General features: G+C 36.5%; 2 protein-coding genes across 3 annotated transcripts in view; both read right to left on the bottom strand.

Annotated features, from left to right (window-relative positions):
- The window catches only part of LOC101742116 (rotatin), a 48,079-nt gene that overhangs the window by 13,085 nt on the left and 8,022 nt on the right, over positions 1-26,972 (bottom strand). For both annotated transcript variants that reach the window (XM_012694025.4, XM_012694024.4), the window contains exons 12-25: positions 26,698-26,847; positions 26,010-26,134; positions 24,817-25,034; positions 24,405-24,541; positions 23,836-24,048; positions 23,254-23,512; positions 22,458-22,630; positions 21,140-21,406; positions 19,178-19,398; positions 18,315-18,459; positions 11,177-11,307; positions 2,249-2,357; positions 1,221-1,446; positions 342-508 (exon numbers count right to left, since the gene is read on the bottom strand). In XM_012694025.4, the coding sequence (XP_012549479.1) occupies positions 342-508; positions 1,221-1,446; positions 2,249-2,357; positions 11,177-11,307; positions 18,315-18,459; positions 19,178-19,398; positions 21,140-21,406; positions 22,458-22,630; positions 23,254-23,512; positions 23,836-24,048; positions 24,405-24,541; positions 24,817-25,034; positions 26,010-26,134; positions 26,698-26,847 (2,541 nt within the window). The remainder of the gene's footprint in view (positions 1-341; positions 509-1,220; positions 1,447-2,248; positions 2,358-11,176; positions 11,308-18,314; positions 18,460-19,177; positions 19,399-21,139; positions 21,407-22,457; positions 22,631-23,253; positions 23,513-23,835; positions 24,049-24,404; positions 24,542-24,816; positions 25,035-26,009; positions 26,135-26,697; positions 26,848-26,972) is intronic.
- Positions 4,006-5,747, bottom strand: LOC100127130 (cytochrome P450). The gene is given in 2 exon segments (NM_001309591.1): positions 4,006-4,169; positions 4,436-5,747. Coding segments are annotated over 2 exon segments (1,476 nt in total).

Below are 26,972 nucleotides of genomic sequence, written 5' to 3'. Positions count from 1 at the left end.
AAAAATTCCATTTGAATTCGTAATTTTTCTTCATAAGAATCCGTTTCTTAATCCAAGCTCTTTTATGGACGATAATTCACAATTTGCACGTAAGTCACTAGAACTTTATTTTTTTCCTCTCAGACTCTAATTTATTAAAGTGAATGATTCTGTTTACATTTTCTGTATACTGTTTACATAAAGGTTTCAACAAATCAACAATAACTATTATTTTGTTTTATTTTCACTAAATACAATCCTCATGTCTGGTACACGTTTATCTACGATCGGCAAACATACCGGTAAACTTCAAAGGAACTAATAGTGAATAATAGCATCACGTATAATACTAAAACACACACCTTCCTGTATCGGCGACAAAGTCATTAGCAAGTTATGCAGGCAGTCTTTAGTGGACGCTAGCGTCGTGCGTACGCACTTGTGTGACGTCACGGCCGCGAGCGCACGACACGCAGCGCCCCGCATCGTACCAGTCTCCCGTTGTCCTGCACTGCACGACGTTGCACATCTGTAATTAATAACGTGCTCGTTGTAAACAAATATAGGTTTCCAATTAAATTAATAATATTTGTTTATTTTATTATTTTAGTAATTTGCATCAAAAATAATTAAATCTTAGGATTATACATCATCATCATAGTTCCAAGCCGGTTTCGGCAACGGCGACCAAAGTTTTCCATTCAATAACTTAAAAGCTAATGTCCGCGCCTCTCATGCGCTCTAATATGGCTATGGTAGCCTATCTTGTTCTTATACGTGCGCAAACAGAAGCTACACGTAATAACACCACCCACGAAGTTGTAAAAAATTGTGGATCACGATCATACAACACCATTGTTAAGTACAAGCCAGCGTGACAACATCGGAATATGTTATATATCATCAATCAATAATATGTCAAATAACAACCGTTGTAACTATACTGAGACCTTAGAGCTTATATCTCGAGGTGGGTGGCGCATTTACGTTGTAGATGTGTATGGGGTCCGGTAACCACTTAACACCAGTTTTTTTTTATTGCCCTTGTAGGCAGACGAGCACACGGCCCACGTGATGGTGAGTGGTTACCGTCGCCCATGGACTTCAGCAATGCCAGGGGCAGAGACAAGCCGCTGTCTACCGCTTAATACTGTGTATAATAATAATAATACTTAATAGTGTGGGCTGTGAGCTTGTCCACCTATCTAAGCAATAAAAAAAATACTACAAAATTTAAATACCTGAACAAAAGTCTGTACAGTCCGCGTTCGTTCCACTCCTGTAGGGGACAATGTGCAAATGCGCTAACATTGTGTAATAGGTCAGCGACGGCCGCTATTAGTTCAATGCTGGGCGGTGGCCGTCCGCACTGCGCGGTGCTTGGACGTATCCACAAGTCGCTGCATTTATTCGCACGAACCTCGATTTCCGACCGACGATCCAACACAGACAATGAAATGTTTGGTTCTAAAAATAACACATACTAGCTGTTCCAGTCCGCTTCGCTGGGCATTTAAAAATTATTTCTCACCCCCACAAAGATTCTTATCATCAACGCCCCCGCAACTGGTGTAGGGAGTCCAACACTCATATAAATATTAGCCTATCCATTAAGTACATGTATTTTCTACATGGATATCAAGTTTCAAGTCAATCGGATGCATGGTTTAGTAGTTATAACGGAACATCCGTAAAAACCTCTGTAGATTTATATATTAGGATAGATTATTAATTTTTCATAACGGTCGCGAGTTTGCGCACGTCAAATTCGAATGATGGAATTCTAAATTTAGAAAGCTCACATTTAATGTCATTTTGGGAACAATCAATTGTCCATTATCGTTTGCTTACGCAACGACAATCGTAATTATTATTCTATGTACGGAACCTAGAATGTTGATTGAGCACGACACTGTAGACGTTATTATTCTGTTCACGGACTCTGCGGTTAGTTGTACATTTCAATTGACCGATCTTAAAAATGTTGTTAACCAACGCATGTTACGAATAATACATTCAAATGTATAGTGTTAATGAAAAAGTACCAAACCTTTTTAAATCGCATCTTACTAGTGGTAAGGTGTAATGTTATTCACAAGATACCACCAAGATAGATGTGGATACCACCGTGCTACTTCGATCTTCATGCTTCGAGGTAGGCGTTGACATTGACATTGTTACATTTTAACGTCTATGAGTTCCGATACCTGCTCAAGCAAAGCTCAAGCAACCATTAGCTCATCAGAATACACCAATAGAAAAAACTCACCGATTATTTGTTTATATTGTTTTGTGTTACAGAACTCAACTAGTATATCTAGAACTGACTCGAGTATATTATTTTCCTTCAGCTGTTCCAAAACTTCGTTTTCGAGAATCTAAAAATAATAAGAAATTACAAATTAGTAGGCGTTTCAATATTGTGATTTAAGAGTCGTAGAAAATATGATAAAAATTAAATCATTTAACTGGTAACTAGTACCTTTAATCATAAGATACAACAAGTCCTCGAGCAACTAATCTGCTACTACTTCAATCATCAATGTTGGTTAGGATACTCTAATCTTTCTTGTCAACTTATTCCTTGGTTGCAATGAATATCGTGAGCCCGCAAGCGTTAGTATCAATCGACGCAACAATTTCTGCTGCGAAGCAGTCATCCGTCCCGCTTTGAAGGGCCAACGGCCATTGTACAATACAATTGAGGCTTCTACCTCATTACGTAGAAACCATTTAAGACATTTCTCAAAGCGGGTGTTTTCACTAGGCCAGTGTTCGGCAAACTTATTAGCCAAAGAGTCAAATATGCAAATTAAAACGACTTAAAAAAATTGAGAGCCAAATCTGTTTGTAAATTTAGTAAGCATTTATTATAGCAAATCATAAAATAAATGCTATATTGTAAACTGCTTCGATTAATATATATATATAATAATCGACATCAGTCAGGGGTGCTGATATTAAATGACCGTACATACTATTAACCGGCTCTTTCGTCCACAGCCGGATAATATTAGAGGCCGGGCAAGCCCGTAGGATATTTGTGCCAGAGCCACACTCAAGAGTTCAAAGAGCCGCACTTTGCCGACCTCTGCACTAGACTATGACCACGCTCATCAATGTAGGCAATAAAAATAGCGTACGCTAAAAACAACGGTAACACAATCATTCAATGTAATAATGTTTGATTCTGATCTTTAGCATATTTTGAGACGAGATAAGATTATATGAAAATGCTTCAATACTTTCCATCGTTGTACACAAACTATTTACCTAGACAATCAAATAAAACATATTAAAAGCGCTTACATATTTATTTATTTCATATAACATTTAATATACATCTACAATAGTTACTATAGTACTACTTAAAAAATAAATATTACGATTCAGGTCCAAATGTTAAAATACTGTAACATTCTATTAAGTAACATATATATATGAACGAATAGTGACGTCCACGAAATACTTCATAACAATACCTTTCGGGGTCATCAAACGATACAATCAATGCATGTAACAAACAAAACATTTATTTGTACATACACACCATTATACAAACCGTCGCACATCTGTAAAACCATTATATTACAATGACACAAAAAATTATAACAACGACCGGAAGTGAATTATAATTATAGAATCATTATGAACACAAGTGTGTTCATTGGTCTGTTGCTTTTTTACGCGGTAACAAATAACCTTCTTTTTATACCGATTGTTTCTGAGACAGAATCACATAGGATTCTTATTTCGTGAAAAAAATTATACGCGTTCAGTGATTACGAAGTATGTTTGTTTGTCTGTCCCTTTAAAAAGGTAACAAATTATCGACATGTTTTTTGCAAAGATACATTAATATGAGTAAATTAGTAACAAGTTTAAGTGATAAAATAGTTTTATTGTTATTGATAAAAATTTAAGTACCTACACTGAAACTATAATTAATTAAGGAAAGCGTTATTTATTCATCTTCAGAAACTAACATGCTTGGAACTTCTTTACATTTAAGTACTTATTTTTTATTTATAGAGGTACAAATTTCAGCCATATCCCGCCTTTATTCTTAAGCATTACACTTCTAGGATCATAGACTATAGTGGAAGTTGTCATGGAACAAGGTTCTATTTCAAAACTACTTAGCAAAGCCGCAAGAGCCGCGGCAACTGTCAATTGAGCAAATCGTGCGCCTGAAACAAAAGAAAATAAAATATGAAAATGTTTATAAAATACATTTGTACATGTCGGTATTTATATTAAAGTTATTTATAAACGAATTGAATGCTACTGATGTTTAATAATACTCTAGAATGTTTGATTGAAACCACTTGCAAGCTGTCAAAACAATGACGTATTGACAGTAGGAATTGCTAAAGGAAAAGAACGGATGTTTTCATTGAAAATTTTCTGTGTACCGTCTCAGACATTAAAATGACTAAAGCATTAATTTACGTACCTGGACAACTCCTCGGTCCTTCGCCGAAAGCCAAAAATCCAGGAGGATTTGTTTCCTTAAACCTTTCTAGATTGAACTTGTCAGGATTAGGAAAGTGTTGGGCGTCTCGCTGAATACAATACAAAGGTATTAACACGGGATCTCTTACTCTAACGCTTAAATCTGTGCCATTCAGAGTACAAGCACTGGTGCAAAGCCGTGTCGTGAGCGGCGTCGGTGGATGAAGTCGTAAAGTCTCAAGTACAGCTTGGTTGACCAAGCGCATTGAACACACTGCTTCATAATTTATACCACCATACCTTTCTAAGCAGTCAACAATCTCTGTTCTGAGATCATCTTGGATGTGTTTATCTTTAGCCAATTCATATAAACAGAACGATAGTGTAGTAGACGAGGATTCTAGTCCAGCGAGCATAAAAATGAACGAATTCGATATTATCAATGTGTCGGTCATAACGAAACTTGTTTCAGTTTTCTGAACGTTCAACATAAGCTGTAGGAAGTCATGTCTTTGAACGCCCGTGGCGCGCCTTTCATCGAGAACTTTCTTAATAATAGTTGTGAAAAACGTTTCCACATCCTTTGAGTATGTTCTGAGATTCAAAAATTTAAACAGCTTTGGGAAAAACGTTCTACAATAGCGTTTTAAAACAGTAGAACGATCAATTTTAAACATTTTTTGCGACATTTTTAAGAATGGAGACTCGGGATCTTTCAGAGAACCAGGGTCGACTCCGAAGGCACAACTACCAATTACGTCTGTAGTAAATCGTGTCATAAAATCGGGCACATTAACTTCCGCGAGAGACTCCTTAAGTAGACTATTTTTTAATGTTTGAGCACATTCCGCTATCAATGGAAACATAGCTTTCATTTTCGCCGATGAAAATGTTGGCGTTACAATCTGCCTCATAGCTTTCCATTCAGCTCCACTCATATTAGCTAAATTCCGAAGCAATGGTTCCCGCTGCGTATCGGTCGTAACAGATATGCGATCGCTGAAATTCGGAAATTCTTTAGATAATACATTTTTCACCAGTTCTAAATCTATGAGCATTAATGTCGGCCTCCGTGCTTGAAAAATTCCCACGTATTTCTCATTATAATAATTATCGTAAAAAAATTGCAACATTTTTGTGTAGCTTCTCCTCATAGTGAACGTTGCTCCAAAATTTCCAAATAACGGACATGGTTCTCTGTAAGGTACATTTCGTAACAACCAATATTTTCTTCCTTTAGTCGTATAGTGAAACACGGTTAACAACAGAATCAAAAACAGTAAAATCACCACTAATAATACACTTAACCACATTGTCACTGATTCACATATAACGGGATAAGCAAGAAAAATATTGTTTGAATCCCCGCAAAATAGTCAGCGCGCCCGCATATCGTAATTTGTAAACAGAATACAGGCGAGCATGCGCTGTGAGATGCGGGGACCTGAGTCTTCGCCGACGCAGCGCGGCGTCCAGCGATCAAGTGAAGCATACAGCCGGCTCGCACTCTCAGATAAGCCCTACGCGTCTTGCACTCAAGGCCATGCACATTGAAGTACGTCCATGACTTGAATATAATCACACATCAATTATTACGATAGCTATTGTATTCATAAACTGAATAGTGATAAAAAAAACTATTATTTTAGCCGCTGCCCAGATTTTCGTATTAATAAAATTTACAATCTCGATTTTAAAACAATTATTTTATAATATATTATTTATTATAAAGCCATTAACGTAATGTTGGGATGAATTGACATTATTTCTTTTTAGCAGAACAGAAAAACATATTTTGCGTTCTTTTTATTCAATTGCATTTAATAGTAATTTGTATATTGAATTTGAATTTTTTTTCTTCTTCCTATTCGCTGGTAGCCTAAGAGGTTATTCCAGCTACGCTTGGGTGGGTAGTTGTGCTCACGCGCTCAACCTGAGAGGGTTTGCTAACACTAGCCCTAGCAAGAGCAGTGCTTCGCAGAATCTACCACTACATCGGAACCTAGATCGTCGTGAAGATATACATTTTTTAATTGTGGACATTGGAAATTAGGAACCTCAAAGCTGTCAGGGAAACTGATGCAGGAGAAAATATTAAATCCAAAAAGTATTCATGTTAAGAAGTCCATTGTTAAAAAAATAAGTGATCTTACTTGTTAATTGATCGAATATTTTCAGATTTGAGAAGCGCTTGTATTCTATTGTATTTATGATTCTAATGGTGATTTGTCCAATTTTCATACAAGGTATTTTGGCAATAAGGCCCGACTCTATTTTGTTTTATTAAAACATTTTACCCAAACCATTTACACATTTTACCCAAAATTCACATTTATTGATATTTTTTTAATATAGCCGATGAGAAGTTTTCATGAGTTTTTAAAAACAACTCAAATTATATTTTTTATTTTAAACGGAAATTTTAGTCAATGAGTTTTAAACAGGCAATTAGTTTGAGCATCAAAATTGGTAAATGACATCAGCAGAAAATCTGATACTGCAAAAAACGGTCTGTGCTCACGTAATGTTATGTTTGTATGTACTAATTTTAAATTTGTTCAAATTGACCGTGATTTGAACATGATTCTTTAATATGTAAAACTAATTAATTCTCAAACTTGTGGTCAACAAATTACTAGAAAAAAATATTTTCATAAATATTCAAAAATAATTTATACCGTTACTAAATTGTATAGTAGCGAAGCGTTGAGGATAAACGTATTTCCCACAAAGCGGTCTTTCGCCTCGTTTTCTAAATAGCTTTAAACATAATCATGTATATAGCAATATGCATGGTTGGTGAATATGTACATATAAAAAGCGACAATGAATATTTATTTACCTCTTTTGAGTTACATAGCTTGTGATGTGTTTCTATAAAGAAATATATTCGAACAATAATCGGAATTCAGCCTTAATGACTGTCATCTCGAACTTCATTTTTATTTTAGGTATTATTTTCTGTTGTTGTTTTGTTATCGATATTCGCAAAAAACTGATTCCCTTTAAAAAAAACCTAGTTTTCGATAATAGCTACAAACAAATAAAAATAACAAAAACGTTGGACAATCATAAGAGAAATTGGTAGGCTCTTAGCTGTTTGGTATTTATTTTATGTATTTAAGATTATATTTTTTTAGCTCTCTCAAAAATATCTTTAAACCGAAACTCGTGACTACTTAACACAAAATGGGATGGTAGTGAGCATCCATGCAAGATTCCAACATGTTCTCACTGAATTTTTTTATAGGTAACTAATTATCATTCTACCAACCACAAAAACTTCCATCGGTACCGATGTTTTACCTTGTTTACTTGTGTACTGTTTTGAGGTTTTTTTTCAATTATTTTTTTATTTTTATTTATCTAAATTAGCAGTCGAGCTCATAGCCTACCTGGTGTTGAATGCTTAGCGCAGCCCGTAAACAAAACGAAATACATACCGCCTCGATACATGAGTTTAAAATCTGTTGAAGTGTAAAACAGTTATCCCACACTTAAAACTGGAACGCATGATTGCTTCGTTCGTGTACATGTGATGGACTTGAAGGAATCCAATGCCGACAGAAGAGAATCGTATAAGCATATCATTTGCATAATTACTAGCTGTAGGTTATTAAGGAGTACCTGATACTGTTGACGAATGCGATCTAAAATGAATATCCCAAATTATCGATGACCGCTTTTAATTGTTCAACAATCTCATTTATCTTATTTTTTAACTAGCTAGTTACACTGAGAGATTGATTCCATTGATCGATGTTTGATACACACCATTTCTAAATATTAACTAATATCTATTATTTCATAGTTGAGTTTCGATGTTTATTTGCGTCAATGGAAATGAATTTGTATTCAGTGATTGTTGTTTGTTGATTCTATTATTACTTCTCTGTTTATTTTTAAACAAATCGCACATTACGCTTTACCTAAAACGTTATAATTTGAGCAGAACTGAATTTTAACACAATCAACAGATCAATTCTTAATCGACCCCAGACGTTTTGCAGCGTCAAATTTTCAGTAACGTTGAATTCATACAATTCTCATCACGTAACCTGTTTTTTTTTCAAAGGAGATATAAAGTTAGCGCTGAGCACTGCATTTTAGTTGCGCCCGTGTCTGAGAATGTGGCGGTGGACAGTCTCGTACCTTCGAGCGCAACAAAATCAAGCAACTATAACTAGGTGACGTTCATACAGTATGACACTGTTTACACCACGTTAACACACATTCATGTCGTAGATTTCGGTTGGTTTTTCTATACGAGATAGACTGCTAGAATGGGAGTAAGTGTGAGAATTAAAATCAAAGAAGCGGTAATGTGCATTTCTGTTGCTTGATGAGGCATTACATTTGACTATTGTTTTGACTCGGTGGTGCAGTTAGCGCCCCTGACAATACACTGAGGCTCGTGGGTTCGATTTCCACATCGAGTAAACATTTGTGTGATGAACAGGTTCGGTTGCTTATTTATACATGAATATAAAGTAACGTATACTCTTATAAGTATGCATATCAGTCTCTGATTCCCATAATACAGGGAATCCTAATTTGGGGTTGATAGAATGGGCGCGAAAAAAAGTTTGGTGTAAGACATCGACCTTTCAATGTCAAACATTCGCTCTTTAGGAACAGAGTATGCGCAGTGATGCTTTGTAAATTGTGATATTATATTATTTTGTTTATAATTGTTCCCTGACAATAATTTTTTTACAGTTTATTTATATGTAGAAATAGATAATAGAAAAAGAATCTTGCCATATATTAGTCATAGTTTATTTTAAATAAAGCAGTTCAGGGAAACTAAGCAGCTGGTACAATTGAATCATTCCTGGTATGTCTGGTTCTTATCTAAATGCCGTCTTTAAACGTACATAGCTGCGACGGATCAATGAGATCGATTGACGTTTATGAGGAATATTTATCGATTCATATTACAGCACATACCAATATATAAGTTCAGAGAATATGGAATGACGAATTAGGAGATTTGATTTTGATGGAGAGCTGAATGTTGCTTTTTCTTTAATATCTCGTGTAGGGCTAACTCATTGGCGCGTTAATTTTCATGCGATACTGCTAGCATCTGCACGATTTTACTCAAAATTCTTGAACCCGTTTGAATTGAATTTCTGTGTTTACTTCCTTGGTGGAATGGCTAATAAATGTGTTCCGCAATTTTTTCAATTCCAAGACGGAGTATAACTATGGTATTTATTGAAAATATTGTAGGTAGACAAGATAAGATGTACCAATTTAATTTAAAAAAAAAGAAAAAAAATGATTTTAAATGGTATTTTATAGATTACACTTAACATCTGTTCTACAAATACACGAAACGATCGAAATCATAAAGGATTTCTTCTTGACTACGTTAGTACAACTACACAAAATAAACGTCAGCTGTACCTCACGTTTGCTTTGTTATGTTACTAATACAGAGACATCGATTAGTTTATTATCGATTTTTCAAATTATTCTTATTATTGGGTTTAATAAGACGTTGTAAAAACATTTTTCCGAAATTTAATCGCAGAAAACACGAATATTACTTCTTATTAATAATTATTGAAGTCTCGTGAGTATCTGTCGTCATTAAGATTATAACAATCGATATTAAATCGACAAGTTCGTTAACGTTGTCATTTAGACTCGTGTTCTCTTAAGACATTAATTAATGATAGGTAAATGTAACTGATTTTAAATTACTTTTTTATTACATAGACAGATGTTCAGCTGGTGTTAAGGGGTCACCGACCGCTTTTGATTAGTCCGGAGTCTCGATGTTCTTTTCAATTTAGTGTTGTTGACTATGTGATGACGTCAAGACCGATGCAATTAGGCATAAATTACATGAAAAATTGCTATGACAACATTAATATTAAACTTTGTGTTTCAAATCACCAAATCATCACGGAGATAAATAAAATCGCTCAATCAAAATAATCTATCATAACCTTCACAAAGAAAAACCGTACATAATTCATATTTTAACACACGCGAAGTCGTCGTGGCCTAACGGATAAGACGTCCGGTGCATTCGTGTTGAGCGATGCAACGGTGTTCGAATCTCTGGCGGGTACCAATTTTTCTAATGAAATACGTACTTAACAAATGTTCACGATTGACTTCCACGATGAAGGAATAACATCGTGTAATAAAAATTAAACCCGCAAAATTATAATTTGCGTAATTACTGGTTGTAGGACCTCTTCTGAGTCCACGCGGGTGGATATCACCACCTTGCCTATATCTGCCGTGAAGCAGTAATGCGTTTCGGTTTGAAGGGTGGGGCAGCCGTTGTAACTATACTTGATTTTCGGTAGGCAGCGGCTTGGCTCTGCCCTTGGCATTGCTGAAGTCCATGGGCGACGGTAACCACTCACCATCAGGTGGGCCGTATGCTCGTCTGCCTACAAAGGCAATAAAAAAATAAAAAAAATAAATAAAAAACTTGAGACCTTAGAACTTATATCTCAAGGTGGGTGGCGCATTTACGTTCTGGATGTCTATGGGCTCCAATAACCACTTAACACCAGGTAGGATGTGAGCTCGTCAGCAATAAAAAAAAAAACGAACCAATTCGTTCTATAAAAATTAAAAAAACAATTTACAACTCTCAATTCTTTACCTCAAATTACCTTCATTGTTAAATTTTCTGTAAATCGTCATTTGCATAAATGTTAGTATTAAAACCAGTTGAAAGTAACTCAGTAGACTTATCTCTAAAGATACTTACATTGGACTTCGGTGAAGCTCTTGCTGTTATAGAAGTTAATAAGTCGGCGGCGGCTACTCGGACGATGTTGGATTCACCCTCATGCGAGAAAATGCGGGCCGCGTATTGTGACAGAGAGTCCTCTTCAATAGCTAACAAATTTAATAGATTAATAATATACATATATCACAATAATGCTACACTCAATATTCAGTCTTTTTTTAATACACATACCAGATTAATTTCGAGTAAAACGCTTTGTAATCGAAATATTGACTCGAATTACCCACGAATAAATATTTTGTATTTTAATGTATTAAAATATATTACACTTGTATTTTTAGGTGTTTGCTGAGTTTCCGGTTCTAGCAAACGTCTAGCGTACAAGACAACCGGAACCGGAGAAATCCGGTTCCGGTTGTCTTGTACGCTAGACGTTTGCTAAACACTCCCGATAAACAAGTGAAAATCAGTGAGAAATAATAAGCCCACCTTTAAATAGTGCAACACCAAATATTTATGGAACGTGTGTTCATCGTTATGAATCATAGTGAACTTAAAAACACATTTAAAAAGTGATAAATCCTGTACTCAAAATCTAGTTAACATTGTTCGAGATCTGTCAAAGCGACAAATTGTGCTACTACCCGCAACAGCGATACCAATTTAAGAAAAAGAAAAAAAAAAAAAAAACAACATTACGTTCAGAAACTAGTTTCAAATTCCGCTCAACTTTACGTTTCGTTTCACATAAAAATGTCGTTGTCACCTGAGATGTCACTGCTTTTATCTAAAATGACGGAACAATTGAACTTGCAAACTGCTACAATTACGGAAAATATAACTGCAGCCATATTACACCAAGTCGACGAAAAAATAAAACCGATCATAGAGGAGAACGAAAAACTGAAGCAGGAAGTTGAGACATTAAACAAAAAGATTCTTACCCTCGCGTCTATTACCAGGAAAAACAATATATTAATTCATGGCTTACCTGAAGAAAATGATGAAAAATTCGAAGATCTAAGTAACCTTGTAAAATCAACATTGCGCGGAATCGAAGTGGAAATTAAAACAGAAGATATTAACATACTTCAGAGACTAGGGAAAAAAGGATCCAGAGATGGCAAAACTAGACCAATTTTGCTTGCTACCACGAGCCTACAGAAGAAAATCCAGATTTTGAAAAATAAAAAGAAATTGAAAGCTGACATATACATCACGCACGATCTACCAAAGGAAGTACTTCTAGCCAAGAAAGGAAATAAAAACAAAAATTCCGGCGACAGCAAAAAAGACACAGAAAAAAGGAAAAGATCTGAAACTCCAAGTCCTGGCAACCCAATTGCAACAAATACGAAGATGCACAAAATAGATGCTTTTCAATACTTACGACAGAGATCACACTCCTTTTCAGAAAAAAACACAAACAAAAACTAATACTCCATCAAGAACCGGAGGATTACAACCGACAACAACAAACAATCCAAGTCAACATTTATTTGAACTACAACTAAATACGTCACAGCTAAAACAACAAAATCAAATACTCCCAAGACGGCTGGTCACCGAGGGAGGATTAGACCATCACCCTCTAACAATAAAACAAAAATTAGATACTGCAACCCCAAATATTAGATCTACCCCAAGCCGATTGGTGGGGGATAGGAACCACAACCCCCCAATAACACAAGAAATCAATTGCGAAAACAGCTACACGAAATCAAAAATTTATATTGCAGCCCTCAATGTACTTACACTGAAAAACGATGAAAGCCTTACAGAACTAGTATATGCGTTGAAACAGATTAAATGGGACATTGTCGGCCTGAGTGAGGTAAGGCGAATGGGAGAAAGAATTATTTCCCATCCAGACTTCCTTCTATACCATATAGGAACGACCCCAGGTCAGTATGGAGTTGGTTTTATTATAAAAAAATACCTCACAAACTATGTTGAGAGCTTTATAGGAGTATCAGAACGCATAGCACTGATGAATCTTAAGCTACCTGGGTACAAAGATCCATGGACTATCATACAAGTATACTCACCCACGGAACAATCCGATACAGTATCAATAGAGTCATTCTACCTAGACCTAAATAAAACAATCCAAGACTATGCTTACAAAAACCTTGTTGTGATAGGAGACTTCAATGGCCAAATTGGAGAACGACAACCAGAAGAAGACACAGTCTTGGGACCATTTGTGTATGGAAAAAAGGCCAGAAGCAGAAACGGAGAAAGACTTGTAAACTTTGCACAGGAGAATGGCTTGAGAATCTTAAACACAGTGTTCAAGAAGAAAGAAAGTAAGATGTGGACCTGGTCATCACCAGACGGGAAAACAAAAAACCAAATAGATTTTATAATGTCTAATAAAAGTAGATACTTCTCTAACATGAAAGTTATAAGCAATTTCAACTTCAATACAAACCATCGAATTATTCGAGCAGAACTAACGACAACCCCGCCAAAAAACTCAAGACCAAGAAACAATATGATGAACACAAAACCTACCAAATACCAAATATCCCAAATAGCCAACTCTGTAATGACAAAACTTATAGATTACAAAAAAGAGACAACAAACATGGAGGTGCAAGAAAAATACGACTGGTTAGAAGGAGCAATCAAAGCAGCTATTCAACAAGGGACTAATAACAAAGACCTATCTAACAAGTGGATGACTACCAAAACAATCAACCTTCTCAAACAAAGAGCTAACTTAATTAAAGAAAAAAATAGTAACGATAATCGAAAGCAAATAGCAAAACTCAGCAAAGAAATTAAAGAAAGTATTAGAAAAGATAGAACTCAAAAAAGAATGGAAACAATAGAGAGACACATTTTACAAACAGGAGGTATAAAAAAGGCACATAAGGAATTATCAAACAAAAAGGACTGGATCGTACAGATGAAAGATAGTAATAGCTTGAAGGAAAATCGAAGGCAAGGAATATTAGGAATTGCTAGATCTTACTACAAGAAATTATATGAAAACAACATAGAGGAAAAAGAAATAGAGTTGTTGGAATTCTCATCCGTGCCCAGCATCATACAGGATGAAATAGAATTCGCTATAGAAACTCAAATAGACAATAAAGCTCCAGGACCCGACAGAATAAGTAACGAAGTACTAAAACAAGCGAAACAAACAATAACACCTATTCTCAAAGAAATCTTCAACGATATCATCAACACAGAAACGATTCCCCAGCAATGGACTAAATCCAATATAATCCTTCTGTACAAAAAAGGTGATCAGTACGATATTGGAAACTACCGACCCATAAGTTTAATGTCCAACCTGTACAAAATATTTGCAAAGATCTTGCTCAAGCGAATGGAGGGCAAACTCGACGAGCAACAGCCAATAGAACAAGCAGGTTTTAGAAGAAACTACTCAGTACTTGATCATATCCATGCTGTTAGGCAAATCATTGAAAAATATACAGAATATCAACTCATATACTATCTAGCATTTGTCGATTACACCAAAGCATTTGACTCATTAATACATGCAAACATCTGGGAGGCGTTAAGAGAACAAGGAATAGAACAAAAATATATAAGATTGATTAGAAATGTTTACAAAAACAGCTCGGCGTGCATTCAGCTAGAAAAGAAAGGAGATTCGTTTAAGATACAAAAAGGAGTAAGACAAGGAGATCCTCTCTCTCCAAAACTTTTCTCCTCTGTTTTGGAAATGATCTTCAGGAGCCTTGATTGGGAGAATCTGGGTTTAAATATAGACGGCCGCACACTAACACACTTAAGATTTGCCGATGACATTGTGTTATTCGCAAAAACACCGGGAGACCTAAATAGAATGTTAAACGAACTAGCCTCGGAGAGTGAAAAAGTAGGACTAAAATTAAATCCCGAAAAAACAAAAGTAATGACCAACGGAACCAAAAGCAGCATAAATGTAGGCAAGTCAGAAATTACCTATGTCGAAGAATATATATACCTCGGACAGCTGATATCACCTAAAGATAATATAAACAAAGAGATCAAAAGAAGAATTGCAAACAGTTGGAAGAGGTATTGGGATCTGAGAGAAATAATGAAAGATAAAAACCTTCATATAGGAACAAAAGGCAAACTATTCAATGTTTGCATTCTACCAATTTTAATGTATGGAAGCCAAACATGGGCCTTAACAAAAAACATAACCAATAGAATTGCTATTTGCCAACGAGCAATGGAAAGAAGCATGATAGGAGTAAAAAGGAAGGATAAAATAAGAAACACTAACATTAGGAAAAATACTAAGACACAAGACGTAACTCTAAAAATAAAAAGGCTAAAATGGAAGTGGGCGGGACACATGGTCAGAGGAAAAGAAAAATGGAGCAAAATAACTACACATTGGTACCCAAGGGAAGGCAAGAGGAAAAGAGGCAGGCAACAAAAAAGATGGGACGATGATATCAGGCAGGTTGCGGGCATAACATGGAGTAGAGTAGCCAGAGAGAGATCAGAATGGAGTAGGTTAGAGGAGGCCTTTGCCAACTGGCAAACGGACTTACAGAGAGTAAACAAGCACCAAATACACCAATTTTAATTTTCTAAAATACATATATATATACATATATCAGTATAAGTGCAGTAATATAAGAAACTTAATTTTATATCTGTTTTCCGAATAAAGGGCTCTATTATTATTATTATTATTACCAGATTAATTTCGAGTAAAACGCTTTGTAATCGAAATATTGACTCGAATTACCCACGAATAAATATTTTGTATTTTAATGTATTAAAATATATTACACTTGTATTTTTAGGTGTTTGCTGAGTTTAGTATTCCAAAAATATTATCAAATACCATACTGTGTATAACAAATATGTATAACATACGATGTACATATATATGTAAGAAATAAACACTATTATTTTTTCCCTAATTAAATTATGACATAAAAATACATTTTAATAGAATTGAATTTAAGTTTAAGACTCGTTTTGAACAACATTTTGATGAAACATTGAGTCGAGTTATATTTTCAAACTGCTAATACAATATTGCAGGTAAAAATACCTTAACTAATAACATGAGGCGAATTCGTCTAACATAAATATTATTTTCGTGGTAACCGTACTGTCATTAATGCGATTATAATAAGCAGTCAGTGAGACCAATTGTTATTATAACAATGAAAACGTTTTTATTCGGATGATATATGGCAACGTTCTGATATGAAGTCAAGATTTCAATCAAATCGATATGTTTTTTTTATCCGAACAGCTCTTTTTGTCTTTATCGTGCGTTTGGTTTTTAACCAAAAACTCCTTTAAAAAATACCCATAAAGGTATTTTTCCAAAGAAAATATCTTATCTTAGAAAATAGATGAAGTAGGAACATATTAATATTCAAAACGTAAACAATCTTAACCTTGACCTGAATAAGGTTAGGCAAAAATAAATAGTTGGATCAGAAAAACAGATCAAATGTTTTAAAAGTACTTTCCGGTCCCATCTACTAGAGGTCCTACCACCAATAATTACGCAAATTATAATTTTGCGGGTTTCGTTTTTATTAGACGATGTTATTCCTTCACCGTGGAAGTCAATCGTGAACATTTGTTGAGTACGTAATTCATTAGAAAAATTGGTACCTGCCTGGGATCCGAACACCGGTGCATCGCTCAACACGAATGCACCGGGCGTCTTTACCTTAGAGGCCACGACGACGTAAGCTACATTTTATTTCGAAAATATACGTCATTTCCACCGGAAATTACACTGATTTACTTGAATTACACTGATTACCTTTCCTTGCCCACGCGGACGAAACCGCAGGTAACAGCTATTAATATATATTTATGTAATTATGATGAATAATGTTATAATTTTAATTAATAGTTTTATTAAGCTTAAACAATTTTAACTAAAACAGTTTATGCGATAAGATGCTTTGTAAGTAAATAGTACATACATTGGTGCAGTCTCTTTTTAATTAAGATGACAAACAGTTTGAGATTACCATCGATAGTTTCACCTAGGGTTGCTGCCTGCGTATTTTTTGATATACAAATACGTAGATAGTGTTCGTGTAAGTCGATCTACTTCGAAAATTTAAATCACAAATGTTTGAACCATTACGTAATACATTCTGCTCAAGGTTGACGGTAAAGGGAATGCGTAGGTACTTGGAATTTCAACGTTGTTTATTAAGAACGCACTCATCTTAATAAAAACGTAAACTAAGCACTTATGTAAAAATATTTTTGCCGTCCGACAGACATAAGAACACTACAATAAAAAAAAACCATTGTTCTGTTAATATTTTAAAATCAATCAAATTTTAGTTCAACTACTGTTGTAGTGTTTTTTTTATTCCACGGAAGAGTCGAATGAACAAGATCACGGCCCATCTGTTGTTAAGTGGTTGCCGGAGCATACATAGAGTTCACAACGCGAAAGCCGCCGCCATCCTTGAGACTTGAGGCTTGAAGTACATGTCTCAATACATAATACATAATTAAGAAAATCATAATTCTTGTGCGTTTGATTTATAATACAATATATTATTTCTTCATCGTCAAAGTCATTAGTGAGCACGAGTTAAATACGTATTACATTAGAAAATTTGGTACTTATCTATGGGTTTGAAAACTGGCATAGCCGCTGATCAAGTGAAAATCTTTACCAAAACCCTACTTAACGAGTGCGTTCGCCAAGCCTCAGATCGCGAGTTATGGAGAAAATAGCTGTCAAGGCTTTGATAAACAAGGATTCCCCATGACCACGACTGCTTTGCCAAGAGTAACCGACTATGATGATGATGATAGTCGCTCAATACGAGTACAGGGGTCTTATCTTTTAAGCCACGGCGACTTTTTTTTCCTACCTAAGCTGAGAGCCTTGAGAGGCTATATCAGCGTAACTTTCACTAGTAGGCGAGCCCACGGGGCTCAAACCTGACGACATTGCTAACACGCACCCTAGCGAGAGCCGTGCTTCGCAGAATCTACCACCGGATTGGAAACGCGACCCACTGAGAAGATCCGGCGAGAAACTCAGTGGGCTATGTATGAGGGTTAATTTACTCCATGAGCCCTTCGTCGCGAGCGACGGGTTCGACGAGAACGATGACAGGATCAAGGTGACGTCACTCACTTCGAAGGGTTTGCATTGTTGATAAATTACCTTGCAACAAATGTGGTAAGAACTGCGCGTAATGTGCAAGTGAGGCTACAACGTGTATGGCGGCCGCCCGTAGTTCCACTCGCCTACTGTTACCGCACACAAATACTTCTCTCACCGCATCGCTGCTCCACGCTTCACTCCATCTCTGTTATGACGAGAATTTCTCTCATCAGATTAACAAACAAGTCACGGAACACCAAAAAACAATAACTTTATTACATCACGTACAGATTGTGATAAATTCGTTTCGTGATAAATATTATGTGACAGATAGCAGCCGTAAAGAATTAAAGTATTTCGGTGTAATGTGCTAAGTAACCGCCAACTTCACTGCGTCAAAGGATATAAACGTATTAATTAGGTACTCATTTATTTTTACCTCGAATTTCGTGACAGTTATAATTTAATCAATAACATAAATATGCATTGCCTGTGTCGGGGAATATTGTGGACCAGAATAATGATTGCCTGTTTTTGCCACAAAGCAGTCGAAGCTTGGAACAGCCGTTATCCGGCAATTGATATTTCGACCTTATGCCTCAAGACACATGTACACATTGTGATATTTATGGATTCCCACAACCCCTTAACGCTGGGTCACTCCTATACCTCACCCATCAACTTCAGCTTAACCCATTTATGCTTTAAAAATCTAAGGTGACCCCTTTGCTGGGCGATCTTTGATTTGATTTCGATCCGATCGCTACCAAACCAAAATGGCCAATCTAAAGATTTCCTGAAAATTCCTTCTAAATCGATTTCAAATTCTTTAAGGAACATACGTATACAGATTATCTTTCACATAGATAGATAAATAAATGATTAGGTAATAATCACCAAATTTCGTCTTAATTTTTTCTTACCTGAACGGGTATGGCTTCTTCGAATATTTCCCTTAACAAAGCCAATATTGACAGCATTATATCCAGTCTACACGCCTGGCCCTTGCAGCCAGCCCCGGACGCGCAGCCGTTCAATGTTTTCGTGAGCAACTTCATACATTCGATGAGCGTTTCCTGTGACAGCTTGCAGTATCGGGAGTTCAGGGCGTGTCGAACACAACGCGTCAGTTCGTTGAGGTATCCTGGGAATGTTCTAGTGATGAAATAACGCACAAGCAAACTGACTTTCAACGTCTGGTATAGTTTTCTTTTACGTATATAATGTTCACAGAAGTCTACGTCATTTGTGGAACGATTTCGAAACTATGTTTGAAATACTCTCGTACGTGGTCTCATTGTTAAGTTTAATTGAAGTACGTATAGATCATTTTCTTAATATATCATGTAGAGTCTTGAGAATCACGGTAATGAATAACTAGGAACAAATCACGCGCGGTGATCCAGCCCCAATTTAGAAGCCCCTGTGTTATGTGTACCAGAGACTGATAAACATACTTACATAAAATATGTTTAAATATATACATATATCGATAATAAACGCCCAGACACAGAGCAAAAAAGTCTGTGCATCGCACAATGTTTGCCCGATCGATGGGTATCGAACACACGACCCTCGGCGCAACAGTCAGACACGCTAACTACTGCACCACCGAGACAGTTAAATGTATTTACTAATTAATAATATCACACTTTATAAGCTTTAAAGAAATCTGTAAACCGTTGCTACCATCATCATCATCATCACCAATCTATTCCGACTTTTTTATTATGTAAAATATAAATGACCGAATACGTAAAAACAATTCTGTAATTTTTATAATTATTTAGTTTTTTACAGCTCTTATTACGTTTATTCGAATCTGTGTTTAGTTACAGTTCGTCCAAAACGTAAACATGATATTCGATATCAATATGAATACTTATCACAAAACTTATATATTATGCTATCTAGAAATATTTTGGTAATAAATTATACACTTTTATTGAGACAATAATGTTTAATATGCAGTACATGCAACTTGGCAAGAAACGCTACTGATGTCATAAATTCTAAATAGCGCGAGGATCGATGGATTTTTGTTACTCTATCACGGTAAAACTACTGGTTGGATTTCGATGAAACATCATAATATTTAGATAGCGAATACATCAGAATAGCAAATTAGCTATAATATATGTAGTACGATCAACCTACGAGAAGCGGCACGCGAGTATTAGTTGTTATAACAATTGCTGCCAAACACACATTGACAGTATGAAATGGCCTGAAATGCCAACAACTTCACCAACTTCTATCACAATGAAATTAATATTAGAGGAGTGCATGTGTCACAAACATTTTGAAGTGAAAACTTCTTTAGAATCGTTGTGATTTCAAACCGGATGCAACGGAAAAAACGACAGGTAAGAGACACAAATACAAAAGAATGAGACAGAAATATACATACTATTTAATACAGCGCCATCTGTGAGATTTTTTTAATACTAACGTGTGTATGAAAGCTCTTTTAGTGAATTTTAATTTAGGATTATACGTGAAATTAAAATATCAATTCACAGAGGGCGCTACCTTACAATTATTTACTAATGACAAAATTTTAAGACGTTTAGGATAATTGTATTTTAATTTTGGAAGGTTTCACTTCTACCACGTGTGAATTGCACACATGTTTTTTTTATTTTTATTCCTTAGTTGGGTGGACGAGCTCACAGCCCACCTGGTGTTAAGTGGGTACTAGAGCCCACAGACATCTACGACGTAAATGCGACACGCACCTTGAGATATAAGTTCTAAGGTCTCAAGTATAGTTACTTCTTTCATCCACTTTCACTTTCATCTTTAGCATTCCTCATCATTTGGACTTTGTGCCCTTGTCTCCCTACATTTTATGCAACAAAACACATAATATAATTATTCCTTACCTAACATATGAAAATTTTTCAATTCAGTCCTTTCCAAGCACGCGAGTAATATCTTCAAGAGGCTCTCCAGTTTATTTGTACTATATTCGTCACGCTCTAACAATATAACACACCTGAGAAGCACTTTAACGATGTGTATGTGCAGCTGAGTCACTTCTATACATTCCTGTGTCGTTTGTTGCGGATAAAACTGTTCTCGACTCAAAAGCGTTATTATGGAAGCATCGTTTCCGATGAAGGCCTGTTTGATCCAGAACAGTGTGGCGCCTACAAAAACACGAAAATTCGAGTTTAGAATTTGTAACCTTTTAATTCGCATATTTATCTTAATAATAACATGTAATAAGTATATTTTTTAGTATTTTCTTCGGTCTTCCTGAGTTGTAAAATAATTAATACTACTTTCACGGTTAAACTCACGTTTTTTTTAATGTCACTATATTATTTCCGAGTTAGCACAATACTCAAATGGTAAATATTATAGCTTAGTCAACCACGTAAACTATGTTGTACTGGTGGGGTCGGAAATAATGTAATTGTGTTACAAAACGCGAGATCAAACCGTAAAATTAGTTTTAATCACGTAATATACATATCGAGAGATGAAAAGTGAAGGTGAAAGGATTTGGTTTAAGCGACATTTCGCTAAATACGCGACATTTATCTTTGTAATTAAAGGTCAGTTTTATTTGATACTAGCGACCAGCCCTTGCTTCGCTTCGGAAACATTAAATTTCATTATTGATAGCTGAGTCCCGCGATGTTACCCGCGGTTATTGTCGTACCGCCGGCGAAGCCGCGGAGCCAAGCTAGTCTAAAAAAAAGTACCTAAGTTACTCCTTATATCATCAGCTACCTATCAGTGAAAGTCCCGTCAAAATCGGTCCAGCCGTTCCAGAAATTAGCCGGAACAAACAGACAGACAGACAAAAATTGTAAAAAATGTTATTTTGGTGTATGTACCGTATATATATTCATATGCATGTAGTAAAAAGAGGCTATTTCAATATTACAAACAGACACTCCAATTTTATTTATATGTATAGATTAGCATCAACAATTCGATATTTTTAATCAAAATTCAATTAAGTTTACCTCATTCAAATAGCTGAAGAAGTTTTTGTTGCTTATGCTTTGCTTATTATATTTATTTGCTTATATTTGTTTCAAATTTTAAACTTAAATGGCTCTTCTGAAAAGTTGCAAAAATGTCGCTTAAACCCAATAGCCTTTCAACCCTCGATACACATCGTTTAACAAGTGCCGCATTATACTATATTTACAAATAATTTATAATGTTTGTGTATTGTAGACTTACCTTCATTGGGTAAGTTATCCATATAGGTTATAATGAAGTGCAATAGTGTTGTTAATAAGATTGTGTCTCTGGAAGAGGCGGGCGGTGCCGATATGAACTTTTGCATGTTTTGCCAGGGCAACGAACTGAACTCTTCCATATTTGTTGTCGAAGATGAAACAAGGTGTATGTAACTGTAATTTAAAATAATTTAATTAATATTATACATACCGCCACCCTGCCTATTTCCGCCACAAAGCAGTAATACATTCCGCTTTGAAGGGTGGGGCAAGCATTGTACTATAGAACTGAGACTTCAAATTCATAGCTCAAGGTGGGTGGCGATGGTAATGTTGTTGATATCTATAGATTCCGGTAAACAACACCAGATGAGCTCGTTTATCCGTCTAAGGAATAAATAAAAACAGAACTCCATCTTTAATGCTTCTTTCATGAGGCCCTCTATCGTCAAGACGTAACGAGATGCTCTCAATACCAATTAAAATGATTAACGTATGTTATCACTATATCAAAATAGTATGGAATATCTATACTAATATATAAATTTACAGTGGTTTTTACGGATGTTCCGTTATAACTACTGAATCATTGCAATGGACTTGAAACTTGGTATCCATGTAGAAAATACAGGTACTTAATGGATAGGCTAATATTAATATGAGTGTTGGACTCCCTACACCATTTGCGGGGGCGTCAATAATGAGAATCTTTGTGGAGGTGAGAAATAATAATGGTAATTAATTTTAAATGACCAGCGAGCGGACGGGTACAGCTAGTATAATATATAGTATATAACCTTTCTAATCGATGAAGCGCATCATTGACCTGGGCATGCGAGGTCGCGTTCTCGAGCGCGAGCAGGGCGGCGCCGCACGCGTACTGCGGGCACGCCGTCCTCAGCGCGGCCACGTCGCGCGCGGCGGGCTGCAGGCCCAGCGGGGCGGGGCACGCGGCGGCGGCGCTCGGCCCCTGCAGCACGCACGCGCGCCCCGCGTACGTGCACCACCAGCGCACGCGGATACATGCACGCCACTGTTCCTCCCCTAACAACCACTCTGTCCCCCCCAAATTTAAATTAATTTTTTAGTTTTTATTTAATAGTTAATTTGACTACGAATAAGATTAAGTCAAATAAAATATTAACTTTGCTATACATAAGAATGTATTTAAGGTTTTATTGTGGCCGGACTATTAAATTACATTTGCAATTCAAATCCTGTTAAAGGTTTGTTAACAGCAGATACGAAGATAACAACGGGCAAAAATAGTATTTTAGGCACAAATTGGATTACGCCGTATATTCTCGAAAACATTAAGTTATTACTGTATCACTTATTTTATGAGCATACATGATCTTATAACAATTTATTCAACTCACCAATGTATGAATGTTCAGCATTAGGGCTAGTGCTCCAATAGCTGTGGACGTTAAAAGGCAGAGATATCCGGTCCGTCACGTTTAATGGCAGAGCTGGTACGCGACGTCGAGCAGAATCTAGCTCTTGTAATACAAATCCGGCCCACGCCACTAGAGCCAGCACTTGTGCGGTCATAGCCACTGCAGCTTCATTTGTTGGAAACACCAATATCACTAGAAAAAAACAACCATAGCTTGGATGCAGTTTACTGAATTTCGATCGTTTTTTTTTTTTATTGCTTTGATGGTTGGACGTGCTCACAGCCCACCTGGTGTTAAGTGGTAACTGAAGCCCATAGACATCTACGACGTAAGCGTGCCACCCACCTTGAGATGTAAGTTCTAAGGTTTCAAGTATAGTTACAGTTATTTTCGGAGAGCGTGTTAAATAATAATTAATTTCATTCTTTGACTTTTCTATAAAGGATTTTCAGTATTACGCTAAGCCGAGATTGAGTATAATAATAATTAAGTTTACTCAGATAAAAAATAGCATTTGTGCTTGAAATATTCATAGAATTCGAACATACCTCTCAACAATAGCAAAAATAGGTCAGGTATCTTGGCCAAGGCGTGACGAGCCGTGAAGCACACACTGTTTAGCACCGACACGCAGCTGACCGCGCACTCCGGAAACGCAAGATAGTCATCCACCAGTAAGGACATCCTAAAGTTTTGTAAGTCGCTCAGAGACCATTCACAATTTTGCTTCTTACATGTAAACCAAAGAAATAATAGTATTTGTGGTATTTCCTTTGGTTTTCGAGAGTCGTAGACATAACTTTACGGTTTAATCTCAAAGTCATTGAAATAACAAAACTTAACTTCAATAGAGAACATAGTTGATGCTTGTCTAACACCTCAGGATTCTCTAATCGTGACCATGAAAAAAGTCTGTTAGTTCGTTCTGGGTGAAATGCAATAATTGTTGTAATAATTCACCTCAACGTAGCCACGACAACTCGAAGGCCGTCGTACTCCATGAATGTTTCGTGCAGTTGTTGTTGCCGCATGACGAGCGCGAGCTGCTGCAGGGTGGTGCGGCGCAGCGACGGCTCGAGCGCGGGCCGCAGCGGGGGGCGCGCCACGAGCTCGGCGCCGCGCTCGTCCAGCACGATGCCTTGTTTTAAAACGTCCAACATTTGTAATAGGGCGGTCGTCTGTAAATGAAAATTCCAAATCATAATATATTTCGTCGAAGTCGTCGTGGCCTAAAGGATAAGACGTCCGGTGCATTCGTATGTAGCGATGCACCGGTATTCGAATCCCACAGGCGGGTACCAATTTTTGTAATGAAATACGTACTTAACAAATGTTCACGATTGACTTCCACGGTGAATGAATAACATCGTGTAATAAAAATCAAACCCGCAAAATTATAATTTGCGTAATCACTGGTGGTAGGACCTCTTGTGAGTCCGCACGGGTAGGTACCACCACCCCGCCTATTTCTGCCGTGAAGCAGTAATGCGTTTCGGTCTGACGGGTGGGGTAGCCGTTGTAGCTATACGGAGAACTTAAAACTTATATCTCAAGATGGGTGGCGCATTTACGTTGTAGATGTCTATGGGCTCCAGTAACCACTTAACACCAGGTGGACTGTGAGCTCGTCCAACCGTCTAAGCAATAAAAAAACGAGGGCAACGACGTCCCCGTGTGCGGAGTATGCGGTGCACACAAGCGCCAAGACAATAAGGGCGCCGCCACCGAAATTATTTATGTTACACTTACACAACAAAATATTCTTTGTAGTGGAGTATCGTCATGTAAAGAGTTACAATGGGTGTAACGTGTGCCTTGTAAATAACAAAACATATAACTACAAGTTTCCTAAAATTTACGTCAAAACAATAAGTCTAAATTAACAAATAATAAAAAAAAAACATTGAAACATGAAGATTCCAAAAAATAGGGGGCGCTTCATGGGTTTCGCCACAAGTGCCGCTGGGTGTCTGCGCGAGCCTGTTTCAAACCATAATATATAGAGCTTTGCTTTGCTTTATTTTTACTGTATTAGAAGGCAAATGCGCATTGACCCACCCGATAGTGAGTGGTCAGCTATGCTTACGGACATCAGCAATGCCAAGGACATATCTGAGACACTACCTGTCACTTGCATCGAAGAGATTTCATACCTGTATCATCTTTGTGGGTGAACTAGAAGTATCCAAATTGAACTCTTGAGTTTTCACTCTTCTTAATGCGCTTAGTAAAACATCAACTCTTAGAGATTGCTGCGGAGGTAAGTATCTTTCGTCGTCTGAAAAACAAGACCGCTAAGTAGCTGTTCCTGTTCTAAGCAAATAAGCTCATGACCAGTGGTCGGAGTAGGTAGATTGATTTTATATACTTGCGTCAAGATATTAATTATAATATGGACATGCCATTTCATCCATAATTATTATTTTTTTAAATTGAAAAAAATATATTTTTAATCCTCATCGGATACAATTTCTATATTTATGAGATAAACGAACAAAAAGCCCTGTCTAAGTTTTGTCTCATACTGACAAGCTTCATTTCTAATTCAACAGAAAGGGACAAAATACGGTGTAAGTATTCCAATCCGTTTTTGTACAAAATAAAATACTAATTTCTTTCACCATTAGCTAGCATTGGTAGCGTAGATTAATATTATTATTTGTTTTTAACCTTAAAGACAGATTCATGCTAATTTCAAAATTCCGGAACAAATATCACCATAAATATGAAGTTCCGGTTTTTTTGGAGGCATATCCATATTATCCTCTACGTTTGAAGTCAACGACCTTAAATCAATCTACCTACTCCGACCTCTACTCATAACTCATGAATAATATTTACCTAGTAAACGACATAAGGAGTGGGCGGCGTCTAACTGTACCGTAGCGCACCGCACGAATAAAAGCCGCACCAAGCCCGATATCAAGTCCGCGTTCGACACGCCCATGCAATTGGCGATGTCGCGTTCCAGTGACTTGCAAATCGCTCGTCCTGAATACATAAAAACTATGAATTAAAAAAAGCATTTTACTAATGACCATTAACACAGACACAGTATTGTGAGCGCAGTACAGTATTATGAGAACGCCTGGGAAACAGTCATTCCCATTCTAGAT

The sequence above is a fragment of the Bombyx mori genome, chromosome 10 (assembly GCF_030269925.1).
Source record: "Bombyx mori chromosome 10, ASM3026992v2".
In the NCBI taxonomy this organism is placed as follows: Eukaryota; Metazoa; Arthropoda; class Insecta; order Lepidoptera; family Bombycidae; genus Bombyx; species Bombyx mori.
The sequence above is the reverse complement of the archived record's forward strand: the minus strand, read 5'-3'. Positions and strand labels throughout refer to the sequence as shown.